Raw genomic sequence first — 16,664 nt, 5'->3', positions numbered from 1 at the left:
CCCCCCCCCCCCCCCCCCCCCCCCCCCCGGCTTCTAAGTGCTAGGATGATAGGTATGGGCTGCCATGTCTGGACAGCGTTCTCACTGAGCCAGCATTAAACTTAGCATCCTGAGTCAGCAAAAATGTGTGTGGTCAAATACAGAAGAAAGACTTTAGAAGAACTAGATCGAGCTAGATTAGCAGGCTGAGTGGAAGTCCATGGACTTTCTGTGGTCCCAAGCTCCTTGGTGGAACTCCAGGTTCAAGCCCAACTCCTTAAACTCCAGTTCTGTTGTCCTTTTTCTGTATCCAGCACCGATGGCTTAGGCCTCATATTTCATAGCCGCAGCACTATCGCCTTTAGGTAGACACAGAGTAGAACTGCTGGATGTTTGTTGGATTGCCAAAAGCACCTATGGAATACGTTTCCCTGGAGGGCTTTGAGAGGAGACGTCTTTCAGGACTCAAATTTTTAGGTGCAGTGTGCCCTGGAGCCTGGTTCTCTACTCCTTCCTTCCTCCTTGGGACAGAGACAAGCCAGTGTTCTTAGGCCAGCACGTCTTTCTGGCAGTTGAGGACTCTTAATTTGGACTTGGCCCTGGGGAAAGGTCAGGTTGGAGGCCAGCCTGACTCTGGCCAAGCTCTCTAGTTACAGCCCAGGTGGCAGGCGGCCGGGTCGCCTCACCTGCCCCTGCAACAGCAGCTTCCTCACATGGTCGCTCCAGCCTCAGCTGACAGAGCAGGCCTCCGCTATGCCCTCTGGCCTAGATGTAGAACAAGGAGGCGATGGCTTCCAGTACTTCAGCCTTCCTTCTTCCTCCTCCAATGCTCTTTGTTCTCTACTGTAATCCAAGCCAGCATCTGAGGCCCATCTGCTCCATTGTGTGGATATGTACCCCCCTATCCTAGGTACCGAGTTCTGTTCAGCAGACAGAGGGGAGGATCAAGGATGGACACATGTTTGAAGCCAGCCAGGGCTAGATAGCAATACCATTTCTCAAAAAGCAAATACATACGTACATTAAAAGAAGAACTACAGAAATGGGCTGGGGAGGTGGCGTAGGTGGGGAGTGCTTGCCCAGCATGCACAATGCCAGGCTTGATTTCCAGTACTGCATAAAAAACAACCTGGCTTGTTGGCACATGCCCACCATTCCAGCGCCTGGGATATGAAAGCAAGTGGATCAGGAGTTCAGAGTCATTCTCAGCTACTTAATGGGTTCAGAGTCGGCCTAGGCTGCACGAGATCCTGCCTCAATACTAATTAATAATGGTAATAATAAATCCAATAAATTTTCTTTGATCTCATTTATAGGGATAGAGGATGTGGCTGGCTCTGGGGGCACAGTATGGCCTCCAGGTGGTGGCTCTTTGAGTGTCAGGTGAAGACTGCTGCCTGGCCTGAGGCAGAGCCTTGGGTTAGAGAAGTTTTGGTGTTGGCTTTCGGTGAGGCTAGATTGGGAATGGAGGCCATTTGCCTGATACAAATCTGCTACCACTGAGCTATTTCTCCCGGCTGCTCTTTCTGTATGAAGAGGCAGACCTCCTCCTCAGCAACTATTAAAAGCCCAGCACCATGCCTCCCATGCCCGGTTTTGCCCACCAACCATCTTTAAGTTCGTCCTCATTTCCAGAGGCAGCAGAAACTCCTAGCAGAGTCTCCTAGGCAAAGGCCAGGTACTTCTCACACAGAAAGCCCTGGTGTTGAGGGGCCAAGGTATTGAAGCAGCCATTGTGGAATGAGGAGCTCAGGCAGAGTGGCCCCGGCCCATGTGTCCTGGTTCTGCTGTGGTCAAGCTGTCAGTCTGTCCAGTGAGGATGCAGCCTCCTCTCGCTCCTGGGATATCTGCACTCCACAGAGGGCAGGAGGGAATTTACAGAGTCCTTAATCTCAGTCCTCGCCCAAGGTGGGCAGGGTGAGGAGGCCACCCTGAAGCTCTCCTCACTGAGAGGTGGTGTTTTTTTTTTTTCCTGCAGGCCGGAACGAGCTGATCGCACGCTACATCAAGCTCCGGACGGGGAAGACGAGGACGAGGAAGCAGGTGAGTCCAGAATGGTCTCCCGAAAGGGGTGGGGGCGGCGCCCACTTCTCTGGGTCCTTCCCTTTACTAGAGAGAGTCAACCTCCCTCTCCAGGGTACCGGGAGGGGGAAAAAAAAACCACAAAATCACCGACACCCTTCTTGTGCAGTACTGCCAGACCGAAGGTAAACTGGGGCAGGCGAGAGTGAGCACGCCACACTGACCCACTCCTCACACAGTCCATGCATGACCACGGAGAGCTAAGGGTTGGGAAGCAGAGGCCGTCTGGGAGGTGGGGACAGGAACGCTCTCTTTCTGCAACCAGGTCTCCAGCCACATCCAGGTGCTTGCCCGTCGAAAAGCCCGGGAGATCCAGGCCAAGCTCAAGGTAAGAGAAACTGCCAGCACACAGAAAGAAAGAACCCTGGGCCTGGGTGTGAAGTGGGGCGTCCCGGAAGTTGCAGCCGCTCCTTTTCCAGTTGGGAAAGTCAGCCCCATGGGTTCAGGGGCTCCCACTGTGTTGAGCGTATGTGCGTCTTGCCATTAGGGACAGTTGGGGCCTAGCCTGTGGCATCTCTGTAGAGTCATGTGGATGGATGGTGGTCTCCTGCTGGGCCCTACCTGGGATTTCAGTGTAGAAGGGCCCAGGCTTGGCATTTCTGTCCCCTCTGTGTTCTCTGAAATGGGCAGCTCCATCCCCCCACATCCTCCTCAGCATAAGGTCAGTTGCTGACGGGGCCTTCCAGGACTCTGAACCCAGGGCCTTTTGTTGAGTACTAGGAGGGAGTAAGCTCCCCATCGGGGAGAGTTTTGGTTTTTCCAGACAGGATTTCTCTTTGTAACCTTGGCTGTCCTAGAACTCACTCTATAGACCAGGCTGGCCTTGAACTCACAGAGATCCACCTGCCTCTGCCTCCCTAGTGCTGGGATCAAAGGCATGAGCCACCACCACCCGCCTTGCCCATCACCTCTTGTCTGACACGGATCCAGATTCAGTCAGTACATCCACAGAGTTCTCTGCCCCCTGAGGAGCCATGTCCCTTGTCCTCACACTTCCTGTCCTCAGCCCAGCTGTCCTCCACACCCCATAGCTGCTCCTCAGCACCTCCATCCTTTGTCCCCAGGACAGCTGTCCTGCCTGCAGCTGTGGATCCCTCCCTGAAACACCCCAGCCCTAAAGCCTTGCTTCTTCTCCATGTCCCCTCTCTGATCTGCCTCTGACACACGTGGGTCCCAGGTGACAGCAGAGGACAGAATAGCTGTGTTACGGTTAGAATGTCTAAGGGAATGTTCAGTTCCTTGGGACCTCTCTCCCAGCCGTTCATGCATCTGCTTCTAACTTGAGACTCTAGGGAAACAGTTAGTGGGCCTCAAGCATCAAGAGGAGCCACAAACCTCTCAAAACACCCACGTCATCAGTATCTATATCTTCCCAGAGGCTGGCCTAAGGACTTTGTCCTTTTTTTCAAGGCTCCTGAGACCACAGTGGTCAGGAGGGTGGGTAAAAATCCCTGGACTCCGTTCTACTCCGTCTTTGTCTCACAGCCATGCCCTGAATCCTCCATGAGTGCAATTCAGTATCCTCATCTACAGAATGACAGGGTGATGTGGCAAAGTGATGTCCCCTTCAGCTGGGAGGTGCATGACTCCTGGCTCCACTGTCTGGCCATTGATGTCATCCTAACAACGTCCTTTCCACTTCCTCCTGCTTCCTGCCTCATACAGTGAGGATGTGGTTTCCTGAGACCTGCCATTTGTTTAGATTAAGGATACAGGAAGGGGCACATGTTGCTGGCATGGAACGGATGGAGCTCTCTGGGTTTGTTAATCTCAGCAGCCTTAAGGATAAGGCCTGTCAAGTCACCTCAGGGAGAGGCCTGGGAGGGCTGGCCTAGAATGTCTCTTCCTCACGGAAGTGCATGAGAAAAGTTATCAGATGGCCTTTAAGAGCAAGACCCAAGTTTCGCCAAAGAAGGACAGCGGGCGAGGGTGCCAGCAACAAATCTTACCCACTTCACTGCTCTAGGTGGGGAATAAGCCCCGCACACAGTATGGCTTCCATGTGCTCCATAGTGAGTGCTGACTTCTGCCACATCCTAACACGTTTCCCTTTGGCTGGCATGGCCCTCTCTGTGCTGGCCTGCAATGTCTTAGCCATTTTTCTGTGACAATAAAAGAATTCCTCAGACTGGGTAATTACAAAGCATAAAGCTGGGTATGAATGTATGTGCCTGTCGTCTTATCAGGAGGCTGAGGCGGAAAGATCACTCAAACCTAGGCATTTGAATGAGCTGCCTGGACAATGTAGCAGACTCTGTCTTTAAAGAGATGGAGACTGGGCATGATAGTACCTGGGAGGCTGAAGCAGGAGAACTCACGTTCAAGACCAGCATGGCTACTGTGTGTGTGTGTGTGTGTGTGTATGTGTGTGTGTGGTTTTTTCGAGACAGGGTTTCTCTGTATAACCTTGGCTTTCCTCAATTCACTTTGTAGATCAGGCTGGCCTGGAACTCACAGAAGAGATCTGATGCCTCTGCTTCCCTGAGTGTTGGGATTACAGGCGTGTGCCTCTTAAATTTTCAAACAGAAGGGGGTGATGGTATAGTTCAAAGGCAGAGTGCTTCTATAGTATGTGTGAGGCCCCGAGTTCAAGCCTCAGCATCATGAAGAAAATGTATAGGGTCTGTGGCTAGAGCTACTGCAGTGGTAGAGTGCTTGCTGGCATGTGCAGGGCACTAGGCTCAAACATTAGCAGAGAGAGAAAAAGAAGAGAGAGCAAGGCTTAAAGATTATAGGACCGGAGAGTTATATCCGTGGTTAAAGCACTGGCTGCTCTTGCAGGGGACCTTCGTTCAGTTTCCAGCACCTATGCGGTAGCTCACAACTCTGTAACTCTTAATTCCAGGGGATCTGACACCCTCTTCTGGCTTCTGCAGGCGCCAGGCATGTACACACACACATGCAGGCAAAGCATTCATACACATAGGATAAGTAACGAATTAAAAAGGAAAGGAGAGCTGCCTACATGGCTCACAATCTGAGAACATGGCTGCAGGATCTATTCAGCATCCATGACGCCTTCTTCCTGAATTAGAACACGGAGAAGGGCACCAGGCATTCTTCCTTGTCTTGTAGACCAGCGATGCCATCGTGGGGACTCACCCTTGTGACTTTGATAAATTACCTTCCAAAGGTCTAAATAACTGGCAGCCTATGACTTTAAGGGAACGCTTTCAAGCAAAGCATGGACTCTTAAGGTCTTCTCCACCTAAATTCTCCGAGCTTCAGTTTTTCCTCCTTGGAAGATCCTCCTGATCCTTCGCCCTCCCAGGGGTCAAGGTGCATTAAGCATTTCTCAAGATCCTCTGTATGCTGTCCCAGGCCACACCTATTTCCAGATTGCTCCCTGGCTTCTGGGTGACACACCTGGGGCCCCAGGCTGTACTGCATCCTGCCTCTGTGTTGCTGTATGGACTGAGGGAGGTTTTCCTGCAGACTTTTAAGCTACAGAGATATCTGCCGGTTTCAACTCTTATCCCACTCAGGGTAGACTTGGCTCTACCAAATTTTCATTCACTGTGAAATACTGATTCACTAGTGTCTTCGTTTTATAAGGATTGTGCCTGGGGCTGCAGGTTCAATGGTAGAGCGCATTCTTAGCATGCTTAGGGTTCAGTCCCCAGGACTAGAAAGAGACAGGAGAGGGAGGGAGGTGGTGTTGTGGGGAGGAGATCAGGTAGGCAGCCTGGCATAGTTCTCAGTAAGGTTTATGCTTCCCAAACAGACGATGAAACTGATAAGAGAAGCCACCAGCTCACTCACCAACACGTTAGTACTCCACAAACTTAAACCTGGTCCCCAGCTCTGGCTGCTGGCACTGGACAGCTTTTCTGACCCGAAGGCCAGATCATGCCTCCCCTGAACCTGGCTGGTGGCCCCGCTCAGGTGCCTCCCTTCCTATGTCTCCCCAGGACCAGGCAGCTAAGAACAAGGCCCTGCAGAGCATGGCTGCCATGTCATCCGCCCAGATCGTCTCGCCCACAGCCTTCCACAGTAAAATGGCCCTTACCCGGGCCCCTGGCTACCCAGCAATCCCAGGGGTAAGTGGGGGCAGCCCAGAGCAAGAGGCCAGCACAGCTTTCCTCATACTTCCTCTTCTGCAGAGGTGGGAACAGGGGCCAGGCTTGATTCCTCTCTCCTGAGCCCTGGTCCCCCCACGGCCCACTCTAAAACATGGCTTCGGTGGTGGTAGAGGCACCATTTGAAGTCCTTAGCGATTAACAGTACAGGCCTTTAGAGAGAGGCAAGAGGCTGCTCTCATTAGCTGACCAGATGAGAACTGGCTTCATTTATAGTTGAGGAAGCAGAGGTCCAAGGACTGGAGCTGCATCCTGAGGCTTTGACGTAGCACCACTGTGTCCTCAAATAGCCACCATTCCATTCATCCGTGTCCCTGCTCCTCCTGCTCAGCACCCCAATAGGGCCCATTCCATGTAAAAGAGCTGACGGATAGAGAAAAACCTGTGCTCAGATTTTAACTTTGTCAGCCTAATGACCAGGCTCTCAGCCATGTCGACATCGCCACACTTATAGACTGTTCCAGAAATGCTCCTCCTTCTCAAGCTTGTCTGGCTTTTTTTTTTTTTTTAAAGGTATCTCACTTGCACTGTCTTCACAATCTGGGGAAGGGACACGTCTTGAGTTCCACAGGCCTTTCCGCCATCATATTTCACAGGGAGTCTCAGAGAGTGTTAGCTGGGACGTTAAATAGATGGGACATAAAATGATCGTGTAGACACTTGGATTTAAATCATTTTGGTGTTCGAGATGAGAGCCATGTACCATACGAAAAGCTAAGCACATGCTCTACCACTGAGCCCCTGAATCGATTTCTTGGCTTTAGGACCTAAGAGCCTTCCATGCTAAAGAGCCCTGTGTGAGTCTTGACGGGAGGGAGAAAGTACATGGTTAGCAAGCCTGGCTTTTCCTGTGGGGCACAGAGAAAGACTCCTAGGTGTGGCTGCTGCCTGTTAGAGCCATTGGCTTGTCTTCCTCCCAATGCTGGAGCTGGCTTTCTTCCTCTTCTTTCCACCCGGAGGCCTGCATGGCTTCTCCCTTACAGACTCTTCACACGCTCCCGTGGGCTCTGGCCCCGTGCACAACACAGCCATGCTGAGTCTGTACCTTTTACCTCCACAGTTTTGGCAAGGAGCTTTGCCAGGCCAACCTGGAACATCCCACGAGTGAGTATGGTTTGGTTTCCCACCCCTCACTCCCTGAGCTGAATTTGAACCCAGAGTCTTAGGGAAACGGAGCCTGGCTAGGGGAGGTGGGGCAAGGGAAGAAGGGCTGCCATATGGGACGGGCCTTTCTAGAATAGTTTTGGCCTTGGGAATAAGGCTTTGCTCCCAGAAATCACTTACTTAGTCTGCAGTGTCCACACCTGGTGTTCCATTTACCGAAGTGCTCAGTGGCTTGATACCCAAAGAGACTGTGATTGGCCAAAGAGAGGATGTGAGGCGGATTGCCTCAACGGATATACTGCTCCTATAACTCAAACACAAAACCCGAGGCAATTGGCAGGGTTAGGGTTCTGGAAACCAATACCTGCTAAGGCCACCAGTGGCCAAGCAACCAGGGATGCCTTGCAGCTCATCCCAATGATGCCTGCTTCCTTTCTCCTTTCTCCTGCAGTGTGAAGCCTTTCTCTCAAAACACCTACACTGTCCAGCCTCAGCTGCCTCTGCCAGGTAGGTGGGTGATGCTTCATCCCTTTATGTGTCACACCCTGTGGGTCCTGCTTTCATCACTGTCAGAGGTCACACTGCTGTGCGTTTGGATCAGACATCCCAATTTTCTGGCTATATCACTTTTTTTTTTTTTTTTTTGCCTCGAGTCAGCATGCTAAAGCCATGCCTCATGGGTGCCATGGCATTCTGGGGTGGCACCAAATGCTGTACTTCTTGCTGGTTGTGCTCAGGGCTATCCGGGACATAGAATTGGAAGAAAGTGTATATGTCCCCAGGCCTCTCTTGTAGGATACTTGTGTTGGCTCTTCAGGCTTTCCCCTTAGAGTACTGCCTACTTCCTCTCAGTTGAGAGCTGAGGGGCACTGGTTTCCAAGCCTAACCTTTCCCTAGCACAGGGCACCCTGTTGCCTGGAGGGCGCTCCTGTGCAGTGTGACCTAAGCAGCTTACCTCCCCCAGGCTTCAGCTCTGACCTTCTCTCAGGAGGCTTCTTCAGCCCTTTCCTTCCTTTCCCAAAGGGAAAACCCTTTCCAAGGCTTTTCCACCTTCCTTTCAGCTGGAGAGTGACCAGCTGTGACCTTCTAGCCGTGGCTGCTTAGGCTTTCCTGCCACACCTGGTGCCTGCTTACTGCCTCTTTCACCCTTATACAGAACAGCACTGAGTTGGGTCCAGTCCTCAAGTCCTGTCCTCTTTTCTGTTCTCTTCCCTCTGTCCATGCTGATGCAGTCTGTACTCAGATCCATTTCATTCTTGCCTGGATTACTGCAGTGGCCTCTTCACTGGCTCCCTGTGATTCTCAAAGCATCTCTCTCACCAGGTTTAAAATGCTTCTGGCCTGATGACGCTTTAATGGTGAGATCCGAGTTCTGCAGTAGACCTGCAGGACTCCTGAGACCCAGTTAACTTTGTTCCCAGGGCTTGTCCGCTGTGCTTCCTGCTCTGCCTCTGGGCTGTGGCTGGACTGCTCCTTCCAGGCCACGGTTCCTCTCACCTCTCCCTACCCAGGTCAGGTGGAGGCATTTGTTTTTAAAACTCTTTTATTTACGTTTCTTTTATCTATTTCTCCCTACTCCACCCCAATCCCTTCCATCACCCCAGTACCAGGTAGGAGAGAGAAAGGGTTAGTGGGAGAGGGCACGCAGTTCTCTTAGCTGCTTCCTGTTGGTTAGGGTTGTCGGTTTCCTTAGAGTCAGTCCAATCCTCATTTCAAGAGATCTCCAGCTTCTTGTCTCAACAACAGCAACCAGGAGCATCAAGGGGAAGGCAGGGGAAGGCAGGGGGAGCCTCGTTCTTTCTTGGAGCTCCTCCACCCTCTCTGGGTTCTGGCATTTATTCGCTCTCAGAGTCCTCAGATTTAAACTATCTACAGTTGGCAAAGAGCTCTTCTCAGAGTCCTTGTGAGGCAAACAGTCTGCTGCTGTGGACCATCTGAATCAGTCCCACATCCCACACCTGGGACCAAACTAAAAACATGCTAATATCCACAACAGTTAGTGTCCACTGTTTTCCAGCGCAGGGTTCTGCAGACCTCTCTCTAGCAGGGGCATTCTTCATTGCCATTTTTGTTTGTGTCCCACAGCTATAGCTATATCCTTGTGGGTCCCTGCATTGTGCACATGGCAGTTCCTGGGTCCCCTGGGGCTGCAAGAAGGAAGGAAAGGATTTGTCAGATGCCCTAAGCATGGGCTGCTGTATTCCTGGTCTCCTCTTCCTTTTTTCCCCCCTGTGCTGAGTCCACTGCTTTTCCTCAGGGTCCTAGAGGCCACCAGGCTTCCAGAAGGAAACCCTGGGTTGTGAAGACCTTGCCTTTACTGTGTCCCCCTCTGTCCCACCCTTCTTCTGCAATCAAGAAGGATTGAAAAGCTGCCCAGCTCAGTGTCCAAAACCACAGCTCTCATCTTAAAGGGAATAAGGGATAGTTTATTCTGCATCCATTCTGAGAGACCATGGCCTGGGGATATAGATTTAGGTTACCCCAAATTTCATATTCCAATGTGGAAATGGTTTCACAAGGTATTTTATAGTTTTACTGAACAAAGAAAAAGACATAAATCAAGACACTGGTGGGTACACCAGAAAGGTACAGCAAGATGTAGGGAGCTATTCTATAGGTCTGAGATGCTATATGATGACACTCTTAGCTGTTAGAATGGTAGACGCTGGTGTTCCGCTAAGTCAATAGCTCCTGAGAGGCTTCTGTTTATTGTCATGAGGTGTTAGTTTAGCTACAGAGTGGGGCAAGGGATGGCTGTTCGAGAAGACTAAAACTAGCCCCAAAAGATGCAGCCAGCTTCTGAACCTCTAAATTCCTGATCTCTCCACAGTTCTGAAACTCCAACCAGTCTTTCAGTCTCTGCAGACACAGAAACTCCTTCCAGGAGGTTCCTGGTCATCTCTGTTCCCCCTTCCCCACCCATCCCCCCCAGCCAGACAGAGCTTCTTTTCAGGAATGTTTGTTCACAGTACTTACTAGCTCCAGGCAGGGTTCCATCCCCAGTATTACCCAGAAAAAAAAAATATATATATATATATAGCAAAGCTGACTGTTTCCTAGCCCCACTTAACTCAGCCAGTGGCTTTTCCTGGCTTGGGAACAGGATCCATCCTGTTCACCACCATCCCTGTCACCAGGGCCTTGTTTTCTACCAGCAGTTCAGAACTGCTCTTCCTTGAAGTGTGGCTTCAAGGATGCACTCAGCTGGTTCCCAGCACTCCTCCCCCCACTAGTCTCTGTTGGTTCCCAGATTGGGGGATCCTTTCCCTGTCTTCACTTAGGGCTTACTACTTGAACTTCCCTCCCTCCCTCCCTCCCTCCCTCCCTCCCTCCCTCCCTCCCTCTCAAAGCTCTGTAGACCAGGCTGGCCTTGAACTCAAAGAGATCTGCCTGCCTCTTCGTCCTGAGTGCTGGGACTAAAGGCGTACCACCACTGCCAGGCTACTATATAGCTTCTTATTATAGAGCCTCACATTCCGATTAGCCTCAGGGGCACCGAGAAGTCTCTGTAGTGCTGGGGGCACATTTCATCAGCGCTAGCCTAGGCCAGCGTTTGTGCCTTAGAAACCTATGTTGCAGAAGGTATTCTATAGGTTTGAGGCAATTTTGAGCCCTCCAGGGAACTTCCTGCGCTCAGGGCCTCTGAATTATTGTGCTAGTTGATTCAGCTGGCTATCTTCCTGCCTGGACTTGAAACAGCCCTAGGGCAAGAGTCCTGAAGAGCCTGCCCTGGCAGCTTTCCAGGCAACATGGGCTGTTGAGAGCCCCTCTGCCTTGAGCATGGGCCTGTGCAGAGAAGCCTGGGACCACTGAGCTGGATCAGCCACAGGGTCCGCACTGCCATGGGAACACGTTCACTGGCTTTGTCCAGTCCTCGCTGAGGATATGAGCAGGGAGGATAAGTAGGGGCAGGTTCCATGTGTCTCTCTCCATTCGTGCAGGCTTTGAGTCTCCTGCAGGACCCACCCCATCGCCCTCTGCACCGCCAGCTCCCCCATGGCAAGGCCGCAGTGTGGCCAGCTCCAAGCTCTGGTTGTTGGAGTTCTCCGCTTTCCTGGAGCGCCAGCAAGATCCCGACACAGTAAGTCTCCCCGTGTCCCGCTCTCTTACCCCAAGAGAGGCCATCTTAATCTCAGAGGCTCTGCTACTGTTGCAGGGTCCCAGAATAAGTCACCAATACCACAGGCCCTATCCTCAAAGAAGGCCTCAAATCCTGGAGCTTCTGTCCCCGTGCCACATGGCTCTGGCACTGGAGGCGCTGCCTTGATAGTAGACTTGAGGCCTCACCTTCTATCTACCCTTTCCACCTCTCTGGTTCTTTTACCTTCCTTCCTCCTCTTCCTCCAGGGCTTAGCAGATGACTCCTTCCTTTCCTTTCCTCTTGCCTGCCCTGCCCCCTTCTTCACTCTGTTCTTTCTGTAGGTCTCCGACCTCAAGCCTTCCTGCCTTTCTTTCTCCCTTTCCGCTCCCTCCAGCTTCTCCCCCGTCTATTTCTCCTCTTATTCTAGTGTCCTTTCCTCCTAACCCTGCCCTTCCCCCTGCCCTCCACTCCTTAGCTGTGAAGGGCGCACAGGAAGCTAAGGAATTTCTGGTATGCAATCCACGCTATCTAGGACAGCAGGTTACCCCTGACTTATCTTATCTCTCTTTTCCCAGTGAGTAAACTGAGGCCCAGAGAGGTAAAGAGATTTGCCCCAGATCATAAGCGAGGCAGGCAGTCTGCGTGGTCTCTCTACCCTACCCTTTGGCATCACTCTCAGACTGGTCCCTCTGTCCACAGTACACCAAACACCTGTTTGTGCACATCAGCCAGTCAAGCCCAAGCTACAGTGACCCCTACCTCGAAGCCGTGGACATTCGCCAGATCTATGACAAATTCCCAGAGAAGAAGGGTGGCCTCAAGGAGCTATTTGAACAGGGGCCCTCTAATGCCTTCTTCCTCGTGAAGTTCTGGGTAAGTGCCCTGAGATGGTGAGGAAAGCTGGGAAGAGGGGTCATGATGCTGTGTCGGAGGCAGGTGGGCTGGGAGGAGAGGAGCTCACACAGGAAGCCACCGATAGTGGGAGATGTGTGCCAGAATGTGGTGGTGAGGCCATGGAGCTGCAAAGGTGGAAGACCTTTGTTTCGTTTCCTTTCTTTCTGCCTTTCTCCTTCTGCCTTCCTTTCCTTGGTCCATTTCTTTCTGGGCTGGAGATAGATATCACAGCCTCCAGCATACTAAGGTGGAACCTTCCTGAATCCCGCCCTAGCTCAAGGGGTCCTTTTCTGATGGTGGCTGTTGGCAGGGTCCTGGTCAGGAAGTGAGGCAATAGTGCTGGGGAGAGATGGAGGGGTGACACTAAGGGGCAAGAGGAAGAGTCCACATGGAACTGTTGGCTCCAGGCCTGATGCTGGTCCCCAGCTGGGGTTCTCTGGTGTCCATCTGTGAATCTTATTGGGCTAGGCAGCTGTGGGAAAAGAGGAATGTAGCTAAGGATGTCTCCTGCTGCAGCCCAAGCCACCAGGAGATACCTGTGTCTGTCTCAAGCAGTTTAGTCCACAGACTTAACCTTGTCCACTCCCCTCAGCCCACGGTGGGTGCTGGGTGCCTAGAGCCGGTCCACAAGCGCTCTCCTCTGAGACCAAGAGGCACAGAACTGCTGCAGCTTTCTTCCAGGGCCTAGGAAAGAACACAGAAGGAACATAGGTGGAGACCAGGCCAATGGCCAATAAGGGCAGGAAGTCCTCAGGCACCTGACTAAACTTGAGGTATGGAACTATTTCTGTATCTGACACCGGACCTGGGACTGACTCTTCTTCCTGCTTCCTCAGGCATCTGCTAACGCCAGAGGACAACCTGGTGCTTTCCTTTAATTTACTTAGTTTTCAGTGCTGGATAGTGTTCCCGCTATTTAGTTGCGTGTTTTTAAGTTTTTCAGCACTGGAGTTGGAGCCCAGGACCTCAGCCTCAGTAGACAAGTGTTCTACCACTGAGCTGCACCATAGCCCTGCAGGACCTTTCTTTCTACCTCTGCCCCATTATGGTCTCAGCCTGATATGCCCCCAAGCCTCTTGGTGGTCTGGAAGTTCCTTGTCCTGGAAAGACAAGGCAAAGGCGTACACAGTATTTCAGGTGGCTTTCGGGCCCTGCCTAGGAGCCTATTCCACCCACCCTAACGCCGTGTTAGAGACCCCAGACCTTGCCTTGATGATGCCTGCTTTTTGCCCTATGATTGCAGAAATAGCTGGTTCTCTAAGCAGGGTGGTGCTTGGACCTGGATTTGGGGTAGGCAGGATTTGCTAGGCAGAGAGAAGAAAGGTCATTTCCTCCCTAGCAATGTCTGAGTAGAAAAGAAAGGAGGGAGCAGGGAAGTTTGGAGAAAGGTATGTGAGACAGAATAATAGAAAGCATAGCAGTTAAATTAAGGTGAGTTAGATCCTAGATGGTCCTTAAATTATAGGGGTTAATTATTATGGGATGGAGAATAGGGAGTGTGTGTGTGTGTGTGTGTGTGTTGTGTTAGTGTGTTGGTGATCAACTCAGGACCTTGTATGTATTAATCACTTGTTCTCCCATATTCTTTTTAATTAAAAAAAATTTTTTTTGAAATACGGTTTTTCTGTGTAGCATAGCTGTCTTAGAACTCGCTTTGTAGACCAGGCTGGCCCGGGACTCACAGAGATCCACCTGCCTCTATGTGCCCGCCTTATATTGCTGTCATTTGATGTCATCACTGAGGAATTCTAGATTTATTTCATTATAGAAGAAAAGTCTGCTCCACATCATTCCCTGTCACCCCAGGCTTCTCACACAGGGTGAGTCATATGCTTTAGCAAAAGCCATGGAATGTGTGTGTTTGGTTTGACAGTGTGGATTGTTCTCCAAAGAGCTGAAGGGTTATAATTACCACCACGTTTCCTTCATTGTGCACCTTTCCTTTTTCTAATATGTAAATGAGTTTGTATATACAGATTGAATATTTTAAATGAGGTTATTCTTCAAATTTTACAGATTGTTTCGTAGAGCCACCATATAAATTTGCAAAGAAATGCTTTGGCTTTTTGTTCTTTTTTTTTTCAACTGCTCCTAGCTGATATCTTATTAGTCCCTTGTTCCTCCTGGAGATTCTTTTTCTGGGTGCCTTGGTTACCCGCTCCAGAGTGAACCGTTAGTTACGTGGCTGTCAGACTGAGCCTCTCCTATGTAGCATCAACACATAGTCTCTGGGATCTTCCAGGCCTTCATCCAGGGAAAGTCAGGGCAGGGACTCAAGGCAGGATCCTGGAGGCAGGAGCTGATGCAGAGGCCATGGAGGGGTGCTGCTTTCTGGCTTGCTCCATCTACCTTCCTCATAGCATTTGGGACCACTGTCCCAGGGATGGTAGCACTCACAGTGGGCTGGGCCCTCCACATCAACCAAGAAAACGCACTGCAGACTCGCCTGCAGTCCAGCCTTGTGGATGAATTTCCTCGGTTGAGGTTTCCTCTTCCCAAATGACTCTCGCTTGTGTCAGGCTGACACAGAACTGACCGACATGGCCTGTAAATGAATCTCCCTATTCGAAGTGTGCATGTGTTACACACACACACACACACACACACACACACACACACACACACAGGGTCTTGGGATATATACCTCAGGCTGATCTAGAACTCGAGATCTTTCTGCCTCAGCTTCCTGGCTTCTGGGATTACAAGTGTCCACCACCACACCCCGAGTACAGCGGCCATTTGTAAATGCGTGGCTCTGCCGTCTCCTGATGTGCGGGCCCGATGCCCGTTCTGTTCCCTGCACATAGGGGATTTTCGTGGTATGCATCTTCTTTTTCCTCTCTGGAAGTTTTAACACTTCCTTGATTTCTGAGTTTTCAGTTTCACACTGATGCTCTTTGGATTATGTCTTCTCTTTCTTCCCATCTCCGGCTGTATACCTAGTGGGCACCTTTAATCATAACATCAGAATCTTTCTATTTGGGGACATTTATGTGCTACGTTTTGAAAAATTCTTTCACTCTCATTTTCCCGAATCCCCAGTGCTACTCCACTCCCTGGCTTATTCTCTTTGCTTTTTGCTCTTTGGGGGAGTGAGTGGTAGGGGAGTTGAAACTGAATCTCACTGTACAGTCTAGGCTGGCCTGGGACTCATAAGGTAGTTCAGGTTGTCCTCAAACTTTGTAGCGATCCTCATGTCTCAGCCTCCCAAGTGTCAGGATTGTGGGTGTGAGTCATCAGCCTGTTTGTGTGTTGTGTGTTTGTGTGTCTCCTGTTGTCATGGAGATCACTGATTACGCTAGACCAAAGAGCTCCAGGGATCCACCTACCTCTTTCACCAGAGCTGGGATAACGGGTGTGGCGCTGAGCCTGACTTTTCTGTGTAAGTTCTGAGGCTTGAACTTAGGTGAGGCAAACCCCTCAGTCATCATTTTTTTTTGCGTTTTCCAGTTTCTTTGCTTGGTCTGTTTTCTTGGAGGCTTCCTTACTTTTGTCTAATTTTTGGCTCAGGTCAGTGTTGTCTCAGAGCGCGTGTTATCCAAAGCCCAGAGTAGACCCCCCAGGGGTGGTCTGACTGTTCTGTGATATCCCAGTAGCCTGAGCCATCTCTCCTTGCCCTTCTCGACCTGTAAATGACCTCTGCCCTCAAGGTCATGGCCACTGGAATCCCAGCCATTATCTCCGCTCGGCAAACGTTAGGAAAGAATTCTGTGTAGCTCCCTGTGGGGTCCTTTCTGAAGCCCTGCACGGGGTGTAATTGTTTGTATGGATGAACCAGGGAAATGTGAACCCAGCCGCTTTGTTGTGGGTTTCGGTTACCCAAGCTGTGGTATACAGGCAGCCTCCAAGTTCTGGTGTGTTTAGCAAGATCCTGGGTTCCCCTCCAGAGTGAGGTGACTACTGAGTGGCTCTCCTGGCACTGGCCTAGCTGCCTTGGGACATGATTAGAGTCAGAAGGGAGGAGCAGCTGGCAGTGACAATGCTATGTCCATCAGTTCATTACCTTGGAGGACAAGACATATTTAAAGCGCTAGCTGCCACCTTCTTTTGGCTGGCAGTTTCCTCATATTTAAGGTTTTGGGTATAGGGAGCCCTGCACATGTGAGGCAGTCTCTATACGAAACATTCCAGGTGCGCCCTAAACTGCTGAGCTGCACCCCAGTGTACTGGGTGACAATAGTTTGTATTCTGCTAGACATGTTTCAAGTAAGGCTCATCTTAGGGTCCCCGTTTCACAAACTGGGGAAACTGACAAGGGCTTAGGTCTGAGGCATGCATTCTTGGGTGGGCTCTCCTGTGGTCATTCTTGGTATATTCAGGGAAGACAGAAAGATCATAGAAACACTCTAGCAACTCACAGAATCTGTGAATCTTGCCACGTCTTCAAAGGCGGATCTGGTTGGTAATCTTGTTTTCAGAGGAGAAACTGAGTTATGATCAGGATA

At 50.9% G+C, this 16,664-nt stretch overlaps 1 protein-coding gene across 1 annotated transcript in view; it reads left to right on the top strand.

Annotated features, from left to right (window-relative positions):
- The window catches only part of Tead4 (TEA domain transcription factor 4), a 74,545-nt gene that overhangs the window by 44,895 nt on the left and 12,986 nt on the right, over positions 1-16,664 (top strand). Inside the window, exons 4-10 of the mRNA XM_055609398.1 lie at positions 1,958-2,022; positions 2,327-2,389; positions 5,973-6,101; positions 7,201-7,244; positions 7,696-7,751; positions 11,186-11,325; positions 12,025-12,198. Of these exons, the coding sequence (XP_055465373.1) occupies positions 1,958-2,022; positions 2,327-2,389; positions 5,973-6,101; positions 7,201-7,244; positions 7,696-7,751; positions 11,186-11,325; positions 12,025-12,198 (671 nt within the window). The remainder of the gene's footprint in view (positions 1-1,957; positions 2,023-2,326; positions 2,390-5,972; positions 6,102-7,200; positions 7,245-7,695; positions 7,752-11,185; positions 11,326-12,024; positions 12,199-16,664) is intronic.

This window comes from Psammomys obesus, unplaced genomic scaffold (genome assembly GCF_907164565.1).
Source record: "Psammomys obesus unplaced genomic scaffold, mPsaObe1.curated_primary_1811, whole genome shotgun sequence".
NCBI lineage: Eukaryota > Metazoa > Chordata > Mammalia > Rodentia > Muridae > Psammomys > Psammomys obesus.
The sequence above is the reverse complement of the archived record's forward strand: the minus strand, read 5'-3'. Positions and strand labels throughout refer to the sequence as shown.